Consider the following 24760-nt stretch of genomic DNA (forward strand, 5'->3'; position numbering starts at 1 on the left):
ATCATTAACGCTTTGGATTTTTTATTTTTAGCCGTCAATGGTCATTTTGAGGCGTTAAGTGGTCACCAGTGTTAAAAAGTGTAAAGTTCAATGACCATACCAAAAAGAAATGAAGTTCAGTGGCCATAATGTGAAAATAGGTAAAGTTCAATGGCCATGGGTGTACCTATGTTAATGTATTTATTAAATATAATTAAATTAATTTTTTTTAATTTTTAATTGGTTTTTTTATTAATTTATCTCCTTCGTTCATTAGACTACTAGTTTTCTTAAATTACAATTTGCATTCTATGACGATTTTTTTTAGCATATTTCCTAGATCGGGGTGGAATTGGTGGAATCAGTCGCATATTTTCTAAATCGGTAGAATTGGCGGACTCGACTGATTTGGCAAATTCATCACCGGTTCTAACGATTCACATTCGAGATTCTATTATATTTTAGATTCGCTTATAAATCCGGCTCAAAATGGAGCAGAATCGAATTGTATGATTCGAATCGTAAGATTCTATTATACCTTTGTAATAAATAAAATGTCATGTTATAGCATAATATGCCGTTTATACAAACATTGATCTTGTTTCCTTGTAGAATTTGAAGCACAAATCTCCATGGCTACATCTGATAGTTCTTGGTGTGATGATCTATACTAAATAGTTGAGAGAGCTTTCCATAAATTCAGGAATTTGTTGCAACTTCTTCCCAATTTGTTGCTGTTTTGCCAATCTTATGAATCACTTTGATAACTTCTTCTGTTGTAACATTTCCAGTTACAATGACCTTATTCAGTTGAATATCCACATTGTATGTTTCAATATCTGTTGGGAAGAAAAACAGACCAAACATAAACACCCATCTTATAGATTCATATAATCGAAAGATTGATTGATAATCGGTTTTTAACAGTCCGATGATTTGATGAAAACAACCCTAAAAGGGGTTAGCAAGACTCGAACCTAGACTTTCCTGGGCATTCATAACTCATACGAGAGACTATCCTAACCATTCCAATCAGTGGCGGAGTCGAGGGGAAAGGCTCAGAAGATGCAATTGCAACGTTCTTGGATGCTCTTTCTAGATGGAGGGCTAAGCAAGACTTGAACCTAGTGTCCAGAAAAAAGCTCGGAAGATGTAATTGCAACGCTCTTGGATCCTCTTTCTAAGTGGAGGGCTAAGCAAGACTCGAACTTTTTCTGGCCATTCGAAACTCTAACGTGAGATTTTCCTAATCATTCCAACCAGTGGATGAGTTGGGGAAAAAGGCTCAAAAGATTCCATTGCAACGCTCTAGGTGGAGGAAAAAGGCTCAAAAGATGCAATTGCAACGCTCTTAGAGCCTCTTTCTAAGTGGAGCGTTACCTCAAATCATCCTGAGGGGTTGATTCCAATAGCTGGGGTGCAATGGACACCCTGTAGACTCGAACATGGTGGAATTGGAAAAGAGTGTCAAAATGTGCAATTGCAATGCTCTTAGATCCTCTTCCTAGGCAGAGGAGAGCTACCTAACGTTTAACTAGTGGTGGAATTGGGAAAGAGGGTCAAATTGTGAAATTGCAACGCTCTTAGATCCTCTTTCTAGGTAGAGGAGGACTACCTAACCGTTTAACTAGTGGTGGAATTAGGAAAGAGGGTCAAAATGTGAAATTGCAACGCTCTTAGATCCTCTTCTTAGGTAGAGGAGGACTACCTAACCGTTTAACTAGTGGCAGAATCCAGAAAGAGGATCAAAATGTGCAATTACAGCATTCTTAAACCTTTTTCCCCGGTAGAGGAGGGGTACATAGGCTATCTGAAATCACCCCTCTCAAGACGAGTTTTTATTAACTAGAATTGCAACGGATACACTTTAGTACTCCTAAACTCTCTTTTTAGATAGAGGGCTACTTAGAACCATACCTCTCAAGTTGGATTCTAACACCTCGTGAATTGAGAAAGAGGGTCAAAATATGCAATTGCAACACTCTTAGATCCTCTTCCCAGGTAGAGGAGTGATACCTAACCGTTTAACTAGTAGCAAAATCGGGAAAGAGGATCAAAGTGTTGCAATTTATTTGCAACACTTTTAGACCTTCTTCCCCGGTAGAAGAGGGCTACTTGAAATCACCCCTCAAGATGGGTTTTCCCCTAACTAGAGGTGCAACATATATACTAAACTCTCTTTCTACACAGACACCCCGTGCATTCCCTCCCTCCGTCGCTGATCCTGGTCGGCTGAACCAACCGTTTACGCGTAAGAAAATTAGTAACATGAACAAAGACGTGATAGGGTTTACCTTGTAATTTCTTGATAGCTTTCAAGATTTTCTTGATGCATTCTTCACAATGTAAGTTCACCTTCAGCTCCACCAACTGCTCGGAAAAAAAACAAAAACAGAAACTGAAATTAGCTTCAAAATCATTAGAAACAACATCAGAAATTAGTTCTAAGTACTCACATTGGTCATGATTTTTGATGAAGAAGAAGTGGAAACAAAAGAAAGAATTATGTAAATGTTTGTGAGAGTGAAATGAATATATAAGAGAGGAGAGAAAGAGGTATTGGATTCTTTACTTGATTGATGGGAATGATGTCTGTCACTTTTCTGATAAAAAAAGCTTCTTTTTTTATTATTCCCATACTGTTGACTTAAAACATGGGTGGGCAAAAATCATAACCGTTCTTTGTTTGATTATGACTGCAACGGAGGTTTTTTTTTTTCTCTTGAAACCTGGTTTTGTTCACACCTAAATTAGTAGATTTTATGAAAAACTAATGAATTAAGTGTGAAAATGATCTCTAAAGTTGACATACAGCTGGTTAATTCAGCTTGATGTGACTGAACTTCGCGGATTTTAATATTGTGGTTATTGGATTTCAATTTTTACGGTATAACCATTGAATTTATACTTTTCAACACTGACAGTCATTCAATTTTAATTAACCCCTCAAAATGACTATTAAGGACCTCAAAATGAAAATATTCAAGAATTAAATTTGTTAAGAATGACAATTACCATGAAACTACATTTTTTATTTTCCAAAATCACTTTTTTTGAAGCTTTCTCTCTCTAAAAGTTCAATCTATCTCTCTTAACTAAATAACACCTAAATATCCTTAAAATGAAAATTTTCAAGAATTAAAATTCATTAAAATGTCATTAACTCTTTGATTTTTTTATCTTTAAAGCCGTCAATGATCGTTTTGAGGCATTGAGTAGCCACTGATGTTAAAAAGTGTAAAGTTTACTAGTCATACCATTAAAAGTTGAAGTTCAATAACCATAATATTAAAATGGGTAAAATTCGGTGACCATAAGTGTAATTTACCCTTAATTTAGCTCAAATAGAAATTTAGGTAGGCAAAAATTACAAATCAGTACTCAGTTTTAATATAAAAAAAAGTTGATATTTCAACTAAACTGTCTCTGTTAATTTCAGAGGCCATTTTGCTCATTAATGCAAAAACTAATACACATGTTTTGCCACTTGTTTTTTTAGTTTTCGATTATAATGTGTACGGGCAAAAGTTCATTTGGCAGTTCATATTTATTTGTGATAGTTTCGTTGAAATTATTTCACATTTTATTATTGATTTTGATTATTTCACATTTTATTTTAATAAAGATAATAAAATTAAAATTTATAAAGCAAAGAAACACGATTTTAATCTTTCATATATTTAAGTATCATCCTTAATAAATATATACAGTGATAGAATTAGGACCTCGAATGACCCGGGACTCAAACATATCAGTAAAAAAAATCGAAATTAACTATGTGGTTCACGATAAATTTTCAAAATCTAATCCGTTAGGGCTGGGTAAAATTTTTTTAGCCTCCAACGCATTAAAACTGTAAAAATGTTATCATTTTTTTTAGAAACTGACATTGAACTAATAGAAAATTAAACATGTTTACTTTTTTAATGGTAAAGACATAATAAAAATGAATATTAAATATGTTTACTTTTTTTAATGGTAAAGACATATTAAAAATGAATTAAAAAATGTTATCAAAATAAAAATAAAGAGTCCATTTAAATTAATTAATAATGGTAACATGTTTTTTTTTTTAAAGAGAAAATCATTAATGATGAGAGTCATTACAGAAAATCAGAGCAGAAAGCGAAACAAAACTCGGAACAACATCATAATAAAAAGGGCTAACATGTTGGGCGGCCGCTCTTGCCAAGACATGAGCTAAACCATTTGCTAGTCTTCGGATAAAACGGATAGAGAAGCCGTTGTGAGTTGATAATAAGAGCCGGATCTGACCAATAAGATCCCCGAATTCGGATACATCAGGAAGGTTTGAATTGATGGCATGAACAACAACCTGTGAGTCAGTTTCAAAGATTACTGCACTTTCTCCTCTACCACAGATCCACTTCATCGCTTGGAGGATAGCCCATGCTTCACCTTCGCGGGAGTCCATCAAGCCGTCCGAAGTCCCAGTTCGAGCAGCCACAAAAGAACCATCGGGTCTTCGTAACACCGCGCTATTACCAGATTTTCCAAGGATAGTGAAAGTGCTGTAATTAGTGCAGCAAGAGAGGGAATGAGGGGGCGGACGGTGCCATTTATTCGCACACAGGGCCGAACACGACTCGACACTTGAGAGATTCCGTCGCCTCTGTGCGGCCTGCCAATCCAGCAGAGTTCTTCGGCCTCCGTCAACCACAATCGCTGGCGGACTGGTGGCCTGCTTCCAAAATTTATCATTTCTCGCGCGCCAACAGCACCAAAGCAGGACCATAAAGAGCTGCACATTCCAAGGATTATTTGACCTGCAGAAATCAAAAAAATAGGATGCAAAATTTGCAGCATCAGTAGCTTTCAGTTCCAGATTTCCATGAAGACCCGCCTCCCGCCATATCAGCTGTGCTTTTGGGCACAACCAGAAAAGGTGCCAAGCGTCTTCAATGTCCAGGCCACACATCACACACTCGTCAGGTATGTCAATCCCTCGTCTCTTTAATTTGACCCTAGTTGGAATACAATCCCGAACCAGCTTCCAACAAAAGTAGCGCACCTTATACGGTACAGCAGCAGACCATATCAGACGCCAATCCCCTTCGATTTGAAGACCCTGAGCAACCTCATCCTCTCTCATTGCGGTGTGATAGGCACTTTTAATTGTATAGAGACCAGACTTTGAGCCACCCCAAATTAATTCATCCTGACGCCCCTCCACTCTGACAGCAGTACGACAGATATCCGCAATGTCTGACTCAGTAAAGAGTTCCTCAAGCAACTCGACATCCCAGTCATGTGAATTCGGGAATGAATAAGTCACTAACCCTTAAATCTTCCAGACCATCCACCCTAGGGGAGGTGATCTTCTGGCTGTAATCATTTGTCAACCACTTATCATTCCACACATTGATCGATTGGCCATTTCCTATCTTCCATCTACTTCCTTTATTAAGCAATAATTGAGAGCTCCAGATACTCCGCCAAATGAAGCTAGGACAATGTCCTAACCGGGCTTCGATAAACTCCCCATTTGGGTAATATTTGGCTTTGAAAACTTGACTGACAAGAGAATCTGGAGATGACTGAAGTCGCCACCCTTATTTTCCCAATAAAGCTAAATTAAAAGCAGTGAAATTCCTGAATCCCAACCCTCCCTCATCCTTTGTAGTGCACAGCTTATCCCAAACCATCCAGTTAATTCCACGAGATCCATCCTTCTTGTTTCCCCACCAGAAGGAGTTTAACATCCGTTGGAGCTCCTCAGCCGTGGAGATAGGAAGCAAAAAGACACTCATATAATAAATGGGTATAGCCTGTCCCACAGCACGTATCAATGTTGCTCGACCTGCCTTAGATAGAGGCTTATTTGACCAGCTCTTATATTTTTCCACAGTCTGTCCTTCAGCTGAGCAAATATGGCCCTCTTTTTCTTTCCAACCAAAGATGGTAAGCCCAGGTAACGACCAGTATCAAGGGGTTGACTAACACCCAGAATGCTGGAGACTCCCTCAGTGAGAAGAGGATCCACATTACTACTGCACATAATGCCGGATTTAGCAAAATTGACAGCCTGGCCCAAAGCGACTTCATACACGGATAAGATACTCTTCATCTCCCTACTTTCCTCGAGATTTTCCTGAAAGAACATGAATGCATCATCAACAAATAATAAGTGAGAGATTGGGGGGGCCCTTCTACACACACGAACCCCATGCAATTTTCCAGACCTCTCCGAGTGTGAAATCAGAGCTGATAAACCTCCCACACACACTAGAAAGAGATATGGAGATAACGGGTCCCCCTGTCTAAGCCCCCGTTTCAGAGAAATATGGCCCACCAATCTATCATTAACTTTTACTGAGTATTTCACTGTACTGACACAAAGCATGATGTATTTAATCCACCCAGGGTCAAAACCCAATTTACGGAGCATGGCAGCAAGGTAATCCCAATTCACTCTATCATAGGCCTTACTAATATCAATCTTAAGGGCAACATCGCCATTTTTCCTATGCATATTCCTTTTCATACTATGAATAACCTCAAAAGCAATAAGAATATTATCATGAATTGATCTTCCTTTGATAAAAGCAGATTGGTTTTCAGAGATAAGCCTAGGAAGAATCCTCTTGAGGCGATTAGCAAGCACTTTTGAGATTATTTTAAGATTACATTACACAGGGCAATAGGCCGAAGGTCCTTCATAGAGCAAGGTTGTTCACATTTTGGGATCAATGTAATAATAGTATCATTTAAACCGGGAGGAAACATACCAGAATGAAGCCAGCTGCAACTTGCCTGAAAGATATCAGCTCCAAGTAGTGTCCAAAATCTCTGAAAGAAACCCGGATTAAACCCGTCAGGCCCAGGGGCTTTGTCAGGGTGCATCTCAAACAGGGCAGATTTGAATTCCTCGATCGTGAAATCCCTTAGCAGTTGTTCACTATCCTCCCTAGATACTTTGGTTGTAATCAGGTCAGTGACAGGAGCAAAATCCCCTGATCCGCCGTCGAACAGGTTAGAGAAATAGTCCTGCGCAATCTGACAAAGTTCGTCAAGGTCAGATGTCCAGTTTCCGCTCCTATTTTGCAGTCTGTTGATTTTATTTCTCTTCTTTCTACCATTGGCGACAGCGTGGAAAAGCTTAGTATTAGAATCACCGTCAGACAGCCATTCCACCTTCGCCCGCTGCCTCCAATGATCCTCCACTTTCAAAAGACTGTCAATCACCTGTTGTCTAGCCACTTCATAATCCCCTGCGGCCTGCTCCGTAGAGGATTCACGGAGCTGCTCCATCCAAGCCAAACCAGCGTGAGTATCAGATTGTTCTGTTCGTAATAGCACACGACCCCAACGATCAAGATGGCCTGCCACATTTGATAGTCTATCAAGGATCCCTACATGTCTCATTTCTTCCCAACCCGCTTTGACAGTAGGATCATGTTGGTCCCTTGTAAGGTTGCAAGTATAGTTCCAGGGGGGGGTTAGGAACTATTTTACCTTTTAAAACGATTAGGGCAGATTTCTTTTCTTTTAGAAAAGATTATATGACAGCGGCGCTGATCAATCGACAAGACACTGGCTTAGTCAACTAGTGACTAGGTCAGTTTCGTTGCTTAGATCAGGAAATAGCACTTAGAGTCTATTCCTGACTTAATTCGTTGGCAGCGCACAACTCAGCTTGACCTCTTTTACTTGGTCAGTTTTAGTTTGTTTTAAGCAAGCAATATAAATAAGGAGTTAAGGTTTAGAAATACTTCACTCAGCAGATTTATCCAGGTTCGGCTTCTTCTAAGCCTACGTCCTGTCCCCGGAACACTTTCGAGATTTCAAATCCTCTACTGAGCTCTTTAAAGGTAGAGCCTCAAACCTTTTACAATATCAGCAATTGAGTATGACAAGAGTACCGTCCTCTATACTTCTACTCAATCCTAATCTCTCCGCTGAGTACTTAAAACCGAGTACTCAGCCTCTCCTTTCTATTCCTAGAAATGATTAAGATTTTTCCTAAACAACAATTGCTAGAACACCTTAGATGATTGAGAATCAATCACTCTAGACTTTTACACAAATGAATAAGCTTGTAGTGTAAGAATTTGCTTTGCTTTTGATGGAGAACTTTTGTACACGTTTGATCAGCGTAACGGCTTTTTCTCAAAGTTCTCTATGGAATGTGGATTCTGAATGCTCTATTTATAGAGAGCTCAGTTTGTCAGCAGTTCTCTCAGCCAATCAGATTCCAGCATCTTCTGTTCTTCGGTCAGTGTGACAGTATGTTCCTCCATTTTGGGTAACGTCAACCAGACAGCTTGCTGTGTCTTCTGATCTTTACTCGAAGAGGAAATACTTTGTCTGGAAGCTGTCTTGTGGTCAGCGGCTGTCTTGTACGTTTTGTCGAGACAGCTCAACAGCTTCATACCGAAGTTGTCTACGTGGATCTTCTCGATCCTTCTTTGCTCAGCATGCATTTCATTACTTCAACGGCAGCGTTTTGGAGATACGCGGGCTGAGTGATCTTGGGCTTGTTTGACTTGGGCCTTGACTTCCATATAGGGCTTGGGCCTTATGATCTTTATGTCTTATAACAATTATAAACTCAACATTGAACAAACACATTAGTAACAATAAATCAAAGCATTTAAACTTAATGTGTTATAGAATATTTAATTTCACTTAATTAATTTTTTCAAATCAAAATCCTGTGGAAAGGTGTTTCAACAAACTCTCTCATTTTGATGTTGGCAAAACTAATCACCAAGGAACTCAGCTTTGAGCTCCCCCATGATAGTTGACCTTTTTAATTAAGTGAACTCCCCCGTAAGGGCTGAGCCACTGACTTAGTTTTATTCTAAACATTCTAAGGTTTAATTGAATAAGTCTAAGATCAGTTTTCAGGTATAGGTCAGCTTATGGGACATATTCTATTTTACTCAGTATTCAGCGGAAGTAATGTATAGTGACAGAGCATAGCGCTGAGTAATTTATTTGTTCAATGGTTTATATTAGACAAGTCCAAACATTAATTTCTAAACGCAGCATGCATTCAGATAATACTTGGCATTTGAAGGACGGATAACAGAAGTTATGATAGAGAGATGCAAGTATTATATTAGATAACATAGAATAGTCAGCATACAAAAGAAGAAAGAAATAACTAAGTATAGACTAAGTTTTAATGGACTATCTATTTCTTCTTCTTTTGCTGACTGCCTTCAGCCGGAGTTCTTCGCAGATTTTTCTTCTCCCCCGTTTTGCCAGCACCAGGTGGAGGCAACTTGAAAGAATCCAAAAGAACAGCTCGGGAGAGCTCGGCAGAGAAGGTCTTCAAACGATCAGCACTTTCGTCTAGGCCATCAAAGATAGGAGCACCGTTGTTGAGGACCTCAGGACTAATATGGATATCAGCAGCACTGAGCATACTGAGTACATAAGCTTGACTTTTCCCAGCCATGTAATTGTGTCTGTCAGCGCAGTAAAGGAGTTGTGGAAGGTTTTTAGAAGTGAAGTATCGTAGTGCTCGCGCTGGAGATTCGTATGTCTAACATGATCAAATATGTTCTGGGAAGTGGTCAGTATTTCATCCTGTTTGAGTTGATCGGTGTCCATTTCTTCTTTGTGAAGGTTTAGTAGACGAACGGCCTCACTTAGTTGCTCCATCGAGCATTGAGATGTGTTTGCAAGCTGAGCATTAGTCTTGTTCTGTTCAGTGTGAAGCTGAGCAAACAACATCTTTAACTCAGAAGAAGTGGCGAGATTGGGATTCACAGCTGACAGGTTCTGGAGCTGGGTAGATAGAGTAGTGAGGCATTGAATAGTGGTCAGCTAGATCTCTGCCAGTTTAGCAATCGAATCCTGCCTAGCTTGCTGGGCTTGCGAAGATAGGAGAATACTTAGCAGATCTTTAAGTTCCTTAACTTCATTGAGAAGTTGAGTTACTTGAGAAGGCTGAGCAGACTCAATGGGAGAAATGGCAGCAGCAGCAGGAGTCGAGTGTTGAATGTCTCGAATCAAGGCCTGCACTGAGTCAATGATTCGTTGACTGGACTCAGTGATATTTGTTGGGGCCAGAGAGATATCAGTTTGACCAGGTAAAGAAGAGGTTGCTGGGTCAGGGACTGGAGTTAGTGTTGGGTTCTGCTCAAGTGTTTGTTGTCCAGATGTTTGGTGAGCAGGGTCAGCTTCAGTTGAATGTTTAGGTTGGATAGGTTCAGAGCTGACGGGTGCTATGTTTTCTTCTTGAGTTTGCTCGGTGTGGATTGTTGGATTGACAGGGTTAGGTTGTTCGGCATGTTCATGTGTAGAAACAGAGGCTTGTTTTTCTAAGGCCTGGGAAGGCTGAGGAGTTGGTGCAGAAGGAACTGGCTTCCTAAAGAAGGTCATCTTTACCTTGGAAGGATCATGTAACGGTGCGCTGACTAGTTGGTCTAAGATGTTGGCCTTTACCAGTCTTCTTCTTCTGGGCTTTTGTACATGAGGAAGATTAGCTTGATTCTCATCAGCTTGAGATGGAGAGCCTTGTATGTTCTGATCGGTAGGTTGCTGGTCAGTTTGTTTGTGATGTTGTTCAACTCCATCGACTGACTCAGTAGTAGCTTGATCAGCTTGAGTATTTTCACCGACTGTCCTTTTAGAGTCAGCTTCCTCCGTTTGCTCCTGTGTATTCCCTTCTTCCTCAGTATCATCGTTCTCAAGCTCTTCCTCGAGCTGAGTGACGAAATGTTCGTCTAGGTCCACCGCATCTTCATGTTGCTCAGTTTCTTCAGCACAATGCTGAGCATAATGTGAGTCCGACGTGACCACGAAGTCAAGTGGAAGAGCATGGATGGGTGAAAGGGTAGAAGTCGTTTGCTTCTTCTGAGCAGCACCAGCGGTACCCTCAGTTGCAGGCTCATCTTGCCTGCAGTGCTTTTCAGCTGACTGAGTAGTCTCTAAGTTTGACTCAGTAGCAAATTTGGATTTCTTGGATTGAGGCTCAGTTTCCTTAGATGGGGTGCCAGTAGACTTCCTTTTTCTGATAGCAGGAGCTTTTGTTCTTTTGCCTTTTGCTGGAACAATCACCTCAGCAGGTAGTTCTTCTTCGACTTGATCTTCAGGCAGCTCAACGAACTTTCCCTTCTTTAAGGGTTGATTGAATTTGAGAGCACGTAGTGAGGCTGCAGTGATCTCCGACCCCTTAATGCAAGTTTCTCCTTGAAGGTCAACTTTGTGATCAACTAGGATCTTAGTGATCAATGATCCGAGTCGAAGATTGTTGGTACTGCGCAGAAACCCAGCTATGAGAAACACTGGCATATTTATTGGTTTGTAGGTCAGCATGTGCTAGATAAAGCACATCTCGAAGTGTGATGCTGAGCTGGTGCAGTTGACCTTTTGGTAGATTAGTTGAACCAGCAGGAAGTGGGCCATCTTCTGATGCTGACCCATGATGAGCTGGATACCTCTCCAATGTACCCAGCAGGCTTACAGAAGGTTTGATCATAGTAGATGTCCTCCTGGTCACCGTTTCTTCTTAATTCGGCACCTTCAGTCTTGAGACTGAGTAGGGATCCCAAGTACGTTGGGTTTATGAAGATAGTTTTTCCTCTGACTTCGGTGACTAAGTAGTCATGGTCTTTTTCGTCAGCTTTGAGGTTATGGTAGAATTCCATAACCAAGTCAGGGTAGGTGGGAAAATGCAAGGAGAACAATTCGGTCCAGCCGTTGTTCTTTATCCATTCACAGAACGGTTGTTCTGAATCGATGAAGGTTTGAGAAACCCAGCGAGAAGCTTCCACTTTCCATTCTCGTACGTTCTCGAATACTCGAATGTATTGTCTAGGTTCAGCTGGTTTCCCCTGAGCTTGAATGGCTTTTTCTTTGCCATGACCAGCAGCTTTGGAGGGTGAAGGCTGAGTTGGGGGATTGCTGGTTGTTTGTTCATCAGTGGTGGTCTGGGAACGACCGGCACCGGAGACGTTGAAAGAGGGTTTTGTCATCTTGGGAAGTTCTTAGGTGCTTAAGGAAATTCTGAAGCGTTCTAAAGTTCAGTGCACGTAAAGAGAAGGTAGTGAGAAATACCTACTATTTATAGATTTTTTTTAATCTAGGGTTCCGTTTGAATTTAAGTCGGTTTTGCCCTTGGGTTGTCCAATCGGCAGAAACCATGACATTTATGACACTTTTAAGACGTATTCGGCGCATGCGCAGTATAGGTGTCATTACGCGTGTGGTGGCATTAAATGCTAATAATTACTTTTACTCAGTGTTTGATGATATAAACGTTTCGTATTCTGAGTAGTCAGTTTTGTTCAACGGATAGTTGTAGAGGTTTAGTTACTCGGCATGAGATAACTCACTCAGTGTGCATTTATTTCTGGGCATGTGATTTTGACAAATACTCTTTAAAATACTCAGCATGTTAACATTCATTCAGCATGCATCATATCACATTTTTACTTAGGAATTTAAGACAGTGGATTAAACATACCAATGGCTTCTCTCAGTATGCTAAATTGCTCTCGTGCTAGAGGCTTTGTAAAGATATCAGCAAGCTGCTCATCTGTTGGCACATAAGTCAGCTTAATTTCTTTCTTGAGTACATGATCTCTGATGAAGTGATGCCTTATGCTGACATGCTTCATCCTGCTGTGCTGGATTGGGTTCTTTGAGAGGTCAATTGCACTCTTGTTGTCGCATTTGACTTCAATTGTCTTTGTTTGAACACCATAATCTTCAAGCTGTTGCTTAATCCATAGGACTTGAGCAACACAGTTTCCAGCAGCAATGTACTCAACTTCAGTTGTGGACAGGGCTACTGACGCCTGCTTCTTGCTGAACCAAGATACAAGACAGCTTCCTAGGAAATGGCATCCTCCAGAGGTGCTTTTTCTTTCCAGCTTGTCTCGTCCATAGTCAGCGTCAGTGTATCCAATGAGTGTAAAGTCATGAGTATTTGGATACCACAAACCTGCATTTACTGAGCTTTGCAAATATCTAAGGATCCTTTTTACAGCTATGTAATGGGATTCCTTAGGGTTAGCTTGATATCTAGCACAATAACATACTGAGAACTGAATGTCTGGCCTACTTGCTGTTAAGTAAAGTAAAGAGCCAATCATACCTCGGTATAACTTGCTGTCTACTGACTTACCATTTTCATCAGCACATAGGACAGTGTCAGTGCCCATAGGAGTGGATATTGGCTTACAATGTTCTAGTTCATATTTCTTCAATATCTCCTTGGCATATTTAGCCTGACTGATGAATATGCCATTCTTTCCTTGTTTAATTTGAAGTCCGAGGAAGAAGTTGAGTTCTCCCATCATTGACATTTCGAATTCAGTCTGCATTTGTTTGCTAAATTCCTTGCACATAGATTCATTAGTAGCACCAAATATAATGTCATCTACATATATTTGTGCCAGCAGGGTATCTTTACCCTTTCTCTTAATGAATAAGGTTGTATCAGCTTGACCCCTGACATAATCTCTAGTCATTAAGAAATTGGTCAGCCTCTCATACCAAGCACGTGGTGCTTGCTTGAGGCCATACAGAGCCTTTTTGAGTTTGTAAACGTGGTTTGGAAACTTAGAATCCTCAAACCCTGGAGGCTGATTGACATAGATCTCCTCGTTTATTACTCCATTAAGAAATGCACTTTTAACATCCATTTGAAACAGTTTAAAATTCAAATACGATGCATATGCACATAAAATCCTAATTGCTTCTAGCCATGCCACTGGGGCAAAGGTCTCACCGTAGTCAATACCTTCTTGCTGACTGTAGCCCTGAGCTACAAGTCTTGCCTTGTTTCTGACTACGTTTCCTTGTTCATCCAGCTTGTTCCTGAAGACCCATCTCGTTCCAATGGTCTTTTGGCTCCTAGGATGTGGCACTAGCTCCCACACATTATTCCTCCTGAACTGATTGAGTTCCTCTTGCATGGCATTCATCCAGAATTCGTCATCCTCAGCTTCGGCAAAGTTCTTCGGCTCCTGTACTGAGACAAAAGCTACATTGCCGAGATACTTCCTTAGTTGATTTGTTGTCATCAGCGTATTTCCAGCTGAGTCAAGAATTGCATTTTCTGAATGCCCTCTTGGGACTCTTATCTCCTTGGGTAGATTTATGTCTTGTTCTATCTGTGTTTCAACATTCTCTGCAGAAGTAGATTGGTCAGTGAAAGTAATCTTAGGTTCACTCTTACTCTTGGTCAGCCGTTTTGTGAAGGACTCAGTAGCTGGTTCTTGATCAGCAGGTGTTGAGTTTGGTTCATCTTCTATCAGCGGCTGGTATCTTCCTCCGATGATTCCTGAGCCTACTATCTTACCCTTCTTGTTGTCTCCAAAACTTACACTCCCTCCTCGTTTACGTTCAAACGTGATGAACTGAGTTTCATCACCCGTCATATGCCTTGAGCATGCGCTGTCAATATACCACATCTTTGACTTCTCGGCACATCTCAGGCTTACCTGCATTGTAACTAGTTACTTTTAGGTACCCAATTCTTTTTGGGTCCTGACTTGTTAGGTGCAACAGGTATAGCATCATATTTTATTTTATGGCGACATACATGGACATTATGGCCATTCTTTCCACAGAAGTCACAACTGACCTTCTGTTTAGGATTTTTTACTGACTTGTCAGCACCCCAGTGCTGAGCGTGCTAGCACACTTTAGTAGTGTGTCCTAACTTCCCACAAAATTCACATTGGACTTTTCGCTGGGGATTTCGTCTCTGCTGAGTACCTTGGTACTTTGTACCTTGATACTGAGTTCTCAGCGGAAAATTGTTTTTGTTTGGAACCTTTAATTGGTTCTGAATGGTTGTGACATCCTTCCTCAGTTTCTTTGAAACTGACTGGACTTCAGAGACAGACTCATGAATGATTTTCATATTTTCATGCAAAACTGAGTTGTCTTGAAGAAGGTATCTGAGGTCACTCAGTTTGACCTCTTCTACTTCATCACAGCGCCGGCTGAGTGCTTTAATCTTCCTGTTACACTTTTTAACAAGTGTATAGAGATCACTCAGGGCGTTACCCATTTCATTTCTGAGTTGAGAGAGTGAGATTACCTCATTAGATTGCTCTTCATTATCTGACTCATCAGATTGGTCAGCATGCTCAGAAATGCATGGCTCAGCAAGTTCGTCAGCCATAAAGCATATCTTCGCTGACTCGGTGGCCTCAGTTTCTGTTGATGAAGATTCATCACTGTCACTCCAAGTAGCCACCATTGCCTTCTTCCCACTTTTCTTGTCTTTCCTCAGCGTGGGGCAGTTTGACTTAATATGGCCATCTTGGTGGCACTCAAAGCATGTAATGGGCTTTGAGCTGTCCTTTCTGTATTTGCTATCGCTTGAGTCAGCCTTATACTTATCAAACTTTTTGTAAGGCTTTTTAGAATATTTGTCGTTCTTCCTGAACAGCCTCTTCATCTTTCTTGTGAACATAGCCATCTCCTCATCATCAGTTGAACTCCCGTCAGTGGAGTCAGCCTTCATGACAAGTGACTTCTGCTTCTTGTCATCAGATTTTTCCTTCACCTCAAAGTTTTTCATGAATATCTCATGGGTCAGCAATGAACCGATGAGTTTGTCATATTTGTAGGTGGTTAAATCCTGAGCTTCCTCAACTGCTGTCTTCTTTGCTTGCCAGTCTTTTGGAAGACTCCTGAGTATCTTTTTGACTTGTTCTTCCTCAGTGAAGATTTTTCCAAGTCTCTTGAGCTCATTAATGATGTTGGTGAACCTTGCGTTCATGTCTGAAATGCCCTCATCATTGTTCATCTCGAACAGCTCGTACAGTCTCATCTGCTGATTCACCTTGGATTCTTTTACTTTGTTTGTTCCCTCGTAGGTGACTTCCAGCTTTTTCCAGATCTCTTGTGCTGACTCACAGCCTGAGATTTTGTTATATTCTGCAGCATCAAGCGCACAGTGAAGCATATTGATAGCCGGAGCATGGTTTTGAAGCTTCTTAAGATCATCCTCTGTCCATTCAACCTCAGCTTTAACAACTGACTGGCCAGCAACAACTTTCACAGGTACAAACGGGCCTTGGACTATAGATAGCCAGGCACTCATGTTTGTAGCTTGAATGAAGTTCTTCATCCTATTCTTCCAAAAGGTATAGTTTGACCCGAAGAATAGGGGAGGCCTGGTAATGGACAGCCCCTTGCTGCGGATTCCGTGAAGAACCCGATCTGAGGGATAAGTGTACCCCGTCGTTATCAAGTAATAAATTTCTGGGTTTAAGTCCAGGTTATCGTCCACAGGATTTATTTCTGCAAGTACCGAATTACTAAGTCTCGGATGTTATCTAGGCTTAGGGGGTTTTGAGTTTGGTTTTGTTTAATTAATCTACTCCTAGGTTGAATTACACTAATTCTAATTAAGTTATCTAATTCTAGCTAAGTTATTCTAAGCCTAACTAAATTACTCTACCCCTAATTAAGTTAAACTACTCCTAAGTGATCTTTTGTCAATGCAATCATCTAAAGGATCATGGAGGGATACGATGATAATGGAAATAGATTGTTTAAACAATTGAATTAAAATCTAAGTCACTTGTGTTCGAGGCGATTAACCCGACCTATCCTCCTAAAGTTCCTAGTTCGTGATTCCCTTGTAAGGCCGAAACTAGCTCTAAGGCTCAGTAATTTGGGCTTAATCTTCTATAGGGTCGTCAATCCTATAGGCACTGACTAGGTCAGATTCAGCTCACAATATGTGCCAACTTGATTTTGGGATTATCGAATGAGTTAAACCAATCAAACAAAGCGTAAGACAAAGATTTAAAGCATTAAAACAATTGAAGAAACAAAACTATTATATTAATCAAAGATGGAGAACATTGTCACGAAGTTACAATAAGTCTAAGATTCATAGCATGTATCATAGGATAAACAAGTTATAAAAGAAGAAAAATCCCTTTCAGGGAACCTGTCAACCAATGCAGGCGTCTTCCTAGGACTTAAGGATGGAGCTCGAGCAATCCTCGGTGAATGGAGCTTCGGAGGCGTCTTCAATGGAGGTTTGAAGGTTTTTGGAGGAGGTGGAGAGGATTTCTCGAGGTGGAAGATAAGAAAATTACAAAAACAAAAGATATCTAATTTACAATTGAAAATTCCTATTTATAGACGCGTCTCGGGCCTCGTTTTGACCTAATTTCGTGTCCTTGTTGGTGTAGGAAGACGTGGGGCCGAACGTGGCTTCGTGGGGGCGGAATTGGTCTTTTTGACCAATTCCCGCAGGTCTGCTCGCCGAGCGTTTTCGCCCGAAACGCGCTCGATCCGTGCCGGATGACTTCTATACCCTTTTTCGTCCGAACTTACACCTGCACACGCATAAAAACTCCAGGAAACATTAGTCTAAAAGCCAAATTGATCCGTCAATCGCTTATTTTGAGCAAACGCTTCGTTTGGTACGACTTTTGACGGACCAATTAGCTTCAAAAGATAACGGAATTCTAATATGCATGTTATTTCGGCCGTATTTGCCTAAATTGATCACAAAACGAGCCTAAACAACGAAAAGTAAATAGAACGTTTCCAATTTCTAACTAACTCACACAAAAGCATTTAAATGCGAGAATTGCTCGCTTATTAACCAAATTACTCTAAAAACCGTCCTAAAACCGTACCCAAAGATAGGGGTTTTTGACCCCTATCAAACCTCCTCGCACTTAAAACTTTACTTGTCCCCAAGTAAACTAAAAAAAACTAAACCCGCCACCACAAGCAAGCTAGAAAACCTCCCGGTTTGACTGGGTGCTTGACACAACTTCGAACATCTGTAATTACATGGATTCGGAAATACAAAGTAGAGACACGATATCCAAAAGCCGCATTTCAATTATCATGGGTCATAGTTTTAAGCAAATGGACACATGTTCAATTAAACGAGTTTAAGGGGATTGCTAAGTAAAACACCTCACCATAGGTAGTTCACTCATTCACACAATTTTTGGTGGCTAAGGTGTTTACTCTCGGCTTATGTTCTTGCTTAGGATTACGCTGATTTTGCACGTTCATCCGAGTTCCTCTACTATGCTACATGACTCCGATGATATCAAAAACAGCCTCTAATTGGGGTTTTAATGTGGTTAGAGGGTTAAAGGTACAACAAAGGTTAAAAGCTCCAGCGCTACAAAAACAAGGTTAAAATGGCTTTAGCAAATATGAAGTGATTTGAGCTTTTTATTCGTCCCTTATTGTTTTCTTTTTGGGATGTTTTCTTTGAGACATTTTTGATTTTTCTAAGAACTAGGGAATGGAGTTCTTCCCTTTTGTTCGTCTCTTTTCTTTTCTTTTTCTTTTTCTGTTTTTCTTCTTCTCTCTTTTTTTTTTTTTTTTTGGGATAGTGATGCTCATTCACTTCTTAGCCTTTTGGCTTGCTACTATAATGCCATAAACAACGATAAAGCGCTAGAGATAAACAAAGGCTCAATTTGAGCTTTGCAAAAACAAGGGTTAAGTAGCGAACCAAGTTGTGGTTCGCAAAAACGGGTTAGAACGAAAGAAAAATCTACAAACTACAAAAATGTCGGCTCAAAGGGTCTTCCTAGAGTGGATGAAAAAGAAAAACAAGGTAAAGAAAAGGTTAATTCTAATGAGGCTGATTCATCGTTTATCATCTCAAATCATTGCATGTAGGTTTAACACAGTATTAGGTGCAAAATCTGTAATCTTCCACAAGTCAAAGCATTCACACAAAAATGTCAAGAAAATGAGCTTTTTGATGTTCGCTCTTAGGCTCAAATTCAACTCACAATTCTTTGGGTTTCAATTTTGTGTTTACTAGTTTTCCCCAAACTCAAGTTTAATATTACATGCCTTCAATTCTTAAGTTATCTACCTAAGTAATGATTTTAGCATTTCTTCAAAAGTAGGGTCTAAATGCAACTGTAGCTCATGCTTTTACAGATACAAGAGTTGTGTCCCACACCTAAACTAGTTGTCATGCAATTTTAGATTCGGTTCTCAGCCCTCAAAGACAAATAACGAAGTTTAGATTCGAAGGAGGTTCACGGTTTTAGGTCCTAAACATGCAAAAACATAATAAAACGCCAAAACGCAAACCTAAACTAGACACGACGCAACAAAAATTTAAAAATTTATACAATTTTTGTAAGTTTGTCTACCCCTCCTCCTCACACTTAAAATATGCAATAAGTTCCAACATTGCATTATAGATCATGAAATATGAGTGTAAAAAGTTAGGGTGGAGAAGACAACTTACTGATCATCTTGAAGTCGGAGGATTTGGACACCCGAAGTGTCTTTACCGAGATAAAGTTTAAGTCGGTGTCCATTAACTTTTTGGGTGGTTCCATCTTTCAACATGATCTCAACCATACCGGAGGGATGTGCGTCAAGAACTGAAAATGGTCCATACCATCTACTCTTGAGCTTGCCTGGGAAGAATCTCAATCGGGAGTTATAGAGTAGCACTTGGTCGCCTTTTTGGAAGGTTTTCCGCTGTACCTTTTTATCGTGCACCCGCTTGGTTCGTTCTTTGTACAATTTGGCATTCTCGTAAGAGTTATATCGGAGCTCATCCAGTTCGTGCAGTTGTGTTAACCGTAGATCACCTGAAAGTTTAGGGTCAAAGTTTAGAAATTTTAGCGCCCAATAAGCTTTGTGCTCTAATTCAACAGGCAAGTGGCAAGATTTCCCAAAAACCAGACGGTAGGGGGACATTCCTATGGGAGTTTTGAATGATGTCCGGTATGCCCAGAGAGCATCATCCAGTTTAAGACTCCAATCTTTTCTAGCATTCCCTACCGTTTTCTCAAGAATGCGTTTTAGCTCTCTGTTTGACACTTCTACCTGACCACTTGTCTGAGGGTGGTAAGGTGTTGCGACCCTATGGGCTACGCCATACTTTTGGAGCAATGTGTCAAACTGCTTATTGCAGAAATGGGATCCCCCATCGCTAATGATAGTCCGGGGTGTACCAAATCTGGTAAAGATATTCTTTTTCAGGAATTTTATCACTACTCGAGCATCGTTTGTGGGTAGGGCTTCGGCCTCTACCCATTTAGAGACATAATCAACCGCAATAAGAATGTATTGGTTGGTGTGTGACATAGGGAAAGGTCCCATAAAGTCTATGCCCCAAACGTCAAATAGCTCACAGACGAGTATGCCTTGTTGAAGCATTTCATTTCTCCTAGAAATATTCCCTACTCTCTGACATGCATCACAATATTTAATATAATTATTGACATCACTATGCATTTGTGGCCACCAAAGTCCACTTTGGAGAATTTTAGCCACTGTCCTATCTGGCCCGAAGTGGCCGCCTGGTTGCTCAAGTCCTTGCAGAAGGCTTCGTTGTTGGCAAGCCTAGCTGAGATCTCCTTCAGAAGAGTGATCACTTCGTCAGATTCCTTAGGGTGTTGCATTGGCCCTTGATTTTGCTGTTGGTATGGGGGCATGCCAAGCCCTTGCTCTCTATGCTCTTGAACAAATCCGTTAGGAGGTCGGAGCACATTCTGATTTGAATTCCCGTAAGAGAGGTTCGGGTGGTGAGGCCTCCTGTAGTTGCCATTGTTGTTGTAGGAGTTGTAGTTGTTGGGGTTACCGTTGTTGTAATTCTGATTGTATCTTGGTTGCCCCCCAACATAATTTACCATCTCCACCCCATCTCCAGCGAAAGGGCTACCTGCTTAACAATCCTTACCATTGTGGTCACCGCCACAGTGCACACAGGTGGGAGGTCGGCTAAGCGTAGCCAACAGTACATCCATCTTCCTACTCAAATCTGCAACAACTGGATTTTGCTCCTGTTCTTCCACAGCAAATACCCGCTGCCTAGTGGGGCCGGCGAGCTTCTGTTCTTGCCACTGCACACTCTTTCTGGCCAGCTCATTGATCATGTCATATGCCTCTGCTGCTGTCTTTCTAAACAAATCTCCACCCGCTGCGGAGTCAACAATGGCTCTGTTGGTGGGTGTCAGTCCGTGATAGAAGACGCTCACTAATTGATGCTTGGGTATGTCATGATGAGGGCACATGCGTAGCATTTTCCTGAATCGAGTCCAAGATGTGTGGAGCGCCTCATGTTCAGGTTGGTGGAAGGATGTGATCTCACCTCTGAGCATTGCTGTTTTTTAGGGAGGGAAGTAGTAGGACAAGAATTCCTTCTCCAACCCTGCCCATGTTGTGATTGAGCCAGGCTCCAGTGTTCTCAGCCATTCCAAAGCTTGCCCCGTCAGAGAGAATGGGAAAAGTTTCAGTCTAGTAGCATCTTGGGGGACCCCGTTGGTCCTTGCAGTGTCTGCGCACATTAGGAAGCGATCCAGATGATCATTCGGGCTTTCATGTGCTTCTCCTCCAAACAATCCAGTCTGTTGGATCAAGTGAATTATACCAGACTTGATTTCGTATGTGTTTGCCGGAATGTTTGGAGCAGCAATGCCTGACAGATGCTGATGTCGGTGGGGTGCCAGGATCTCACTCATCAGACGAGTGTCGCTCTCTGGTCTGGTGTTCTCATTGTTCCGTTCATTGTCAGTCATCTTGACGGGCTCGATGGGCTCGATGATCTCGTCTTGCTTCAGCTTTCCGATCTGTTTGCTCCTGCGAAGAGTACGTTCAAGTTCAGGGTTAAGAGGGACAACCGGTATTTTTGCTGATCTCGTAGGCATACGCTGAGAAAAGATAAATACAGAAATAAATGAAAGCTGAAAGAAGATCATACAAATCATACAGTTTTGTACAAGTATAAGAATGGTGCAGATAAACATATACGGACACGTATAGGTGAAGTTGATAGCTACATATTCGTACAAACGAATATACACAAGCGTAAGTATAAATAAGGATGGCTATCATAAATGAGTATATATAAATAAGTGTATACAAACAAATATAATCGGTATAGGTATGTAGTACAAAGAATCATGATTATAAACAAGTATATATGATATTAACAAGGAAAGTATTCACAAAGAATGCCTAAACTAACAAGTTAACCTTTGGTTCGATATTGCAGAAGAAATAAATCCCCGGCAACGGCGCCAAAAACTTGATGCGGATTCCGTGAAGAACCCGATCTGAGGGATAAGTGTACCCCGTCGTTATCAAGTAATAAATTTCTGGGTTTAAGTCCAGGTTATCGTCCACAGGATTTATTTCTGCAAGTACCGAATTACTAAGTCTCGGATGTTATCTAGGCTTAGGGGGTTTTGAGTTTGGTTTTGTTTAATTAATCTACTCCTAGGTTGAATTACACTAATTCTAATTAAGTTATCTAATTCTAGCTAAGTTATTCTAAGCCTAACTAAATTACTCTACCCCTAATTAAGTTAAACTACTCCTAAGTGATCTTTTGTCAATGCAATCATCTAAAGGATCATGGAGGGATACGATGATAATGGAAATAGATTGTTTAAACAATTGAATTAAAATCTAAGTCACTTGTGTTCGAGGCGATTAACCCGACCTATCCTCCTAAAGTTCCTAGTTCGTGATTCCCTTGTAAGGCCGAAACTAGCTCTAAGGCTCAGTAATTTGGGCTTAATCTTCTATAGGGTCGTCAATCCTATAGGCACTGACTAGGTCAGATTCAGCTCGCAATATGTGCCAACTTGATTTTGGGATTATCGAATGAGTTAAACCAATCAAACAAAGCGTAAGACAAAGATTTAAAGCATTAAAACAATTGAAGAAACAAAACTATTATATTAATCAAAGATGGAGAACATTGTCACGAAGTTACAATAAGCCTAAGATTCATAGCATGTATCATAGGATAAACAAGTTATAAAAGAAGAAAAATCCCTTTCAGGGAACCTGTCAACCAATGCAGGCGTCTTCCTAGGACTTAAGGATGGAGCTCGAGCAATCCTCGGTGAATGGAGCTTCGGAGGCGTCTTCAATGGAGGTTTGAAGGTTTTTGGAGGAGGTGGAGAGGATTTCTCGAGGTGGAAGATAAGAACATTACAAAAACAAAAGATATCTAATTTACAATTGAAAATTCCTATTTATAGACGCGTCTCGGGCCTCGTTTTGACCTAATTTCGTGTCCTTGTTGGTGTAGGAAGACGTGGGGCCGAACGTGGCTTCGTGGGGGCGGAATTGGTCTTTTTGACCAATTCCCGCAGGTCTGCTCGCCGAGCGTTTTCGCCCGAAACGCGCTCGATCCGTGCCGGATGACTTCTATACCCTTTTTCGTCCGAACTTACACCTGCACACGCATAAAAACTCCAGGAAACATTAGTCTAAAAGCCAAATTGATCCGTCAATCGCTTATTTTGAGCAAACGCTTCGTTTGGTACGACTTTTGACGGACCAATTAGCTTCAAAAGATAACGGAATTCTAATATGCATGTTATTTCGGCCGTATTTGCCTAAATTGATCACAAAACGAGCCTAAACAACGAAAAGTAAATAGAACGTTTCCAATTTCTAACTAACTCACACAAAAGCATTTAAATGCGAGAATTGCTCGCTTATTAACCAAATTACTCTAAAAACCGTCCTAAAACCGTACCCAAAGATAGGGGTTTTTGACCCCTATCACCCCTCAGGTAATATCTGAGTTGTCTGGTTTCCAGGGAGAACTGTTTTTGCCCATGGTATGGATCAACTCAAGGTTGTTAGACCTTTAGTAATGAGCTTTTCAGCTCTGATACCACTTGTTGGTCCCTTGTAAGGTTGCAAGTATAGTTCCGGGGGGGGGGGGGGGGGGGTTAGGAATTATTTTACCTTTTAAAACGATTAGGGCAGATTTCTTTTCTTTTAGAAAAGATTATATGACAGCGGCGCTGATCAATCGACAAGACACTGGCTTAGTCAACTAGTGACTAGGTCAGTTTCGTTGCTTAGATCAGGAAATAGCACTTAGAGTCTATTCCTGACTTAATTCATTGGCAGCGCACAACTCAGCTTGACCTCTTTTACTTGGTCAGTTTTAGTTTGTTTTAAGCAAGCAATATAAATAAGGAGTTAAGGTTTAGAAATACTTCACTCAGCAGATTTATCCAGGTTCGGCTTCTTCTAAGCCTACGTCCTGTCCCCGGAACACTTTCGAGATTTCAAATCCTCTACTGAGCTCTTTAAAGGTAGAGCCTCAAACCTTTTACAATATCAGCAATTGAGTATGACAAGAGTACCGTCCTCTATACTTCTACTCAATCCTAATCTCTCCGCTGAGTACTTAAAACCGAGTACTCAGCCTCTCCTTTCTATTCCTAGAAATGATTAAGATTTGTCCTAAACAACAATTGCTAGAACACCTTAGATGATTGAGAATCAATCACTCTAGACTTTTACACAAATGAATAAGCTTGTAGTGTAAGAATTTGCTTTGCTTTTGATGGAGAACTTTTGTACACGTTTGATCAGCGTAACGGTTTTTTCTCAAAGTTCTCTATGGAATGTGGATTCTGAATGCTCTATTTATAGAGAGCTGTGAGAGCTTCTGATTATTTCGAATTTCGAAATAACCGTTGGAGGGAAACGGCTACAGGTCGTTTTCACTCAGTCTGTCAGCAGTTCTCTCAGCCAATCAGATTCCAGCATCTTCTGTTCTTCGGTCAGTGTGACAGTATGTTCCTCTATTTTGGGTAACGTCAACCAGACAGCTTGCTGTGTCTTCTGATCTTTACTCGAAGAGGAAATACTTTGTCTGGAAGCTGTCTTGTGGTCAGCGGCTGTCTTGTACGTTTTGTCGAGACAGCTCAGCAGCTTCATACCGAAGTTGTCTACGTGGATCTTCTCGATCCTTCTTTGCTCAGCATGCGTTTCATTACTTCAACGGCAGCGTTTTGGAGATACGCGGGCTGAGTGATCTTGGGCTTGTTTGACTTGGGCC

The 24760-nt window shown here is 40.8% G+C and overlaps 1 protein-coding gene across 1 annotated transcript; it reads right to left on the bottom strand.

Annotated features, from left to right (window-relative positions):
* Positions 1-484: 484 nt before the first annotated feature.
* LOC136226761 (copper transport protein ATX1) lies at positions 485-2555 on the bottom strand. Its single transcript, XM_066015413.1, has 3 exons — positions 2436-2555; positions 2274-2349; positions 485-818 (listed from the first exon to the last, which is right to left on the bottom strand). Exons 1-3 carry the CDS (start codon positions 2442-2444, stop codon positions 679-681), a joined length of 225 nt encoding a protein of 74 aa, XP_065871485.1. The 5' UTR covers positions 2445-2555; the 3' UTR covers positions 485-678.
* Between the last annotated feature and the right edge of the window lie 22205 nt (positions 2556-24760).

The sequence above is a fragment of the Euphorbia lathyris genome, chromosome 4 (genome assembly GCF_963576675.1).
Source record: "Euphorbia lathyris chromosome 4, ddEupLath1.1, whole genome shotgun sequence".
Classification (NCBI taxonomy): domain Eukaryota; kingdom Viridiplantae; phylum Streptophyta; class Magnoliopsida; order Malpighiales; family Euphorbiaceae; genus Euphorbia; species Euphorbia lathyris.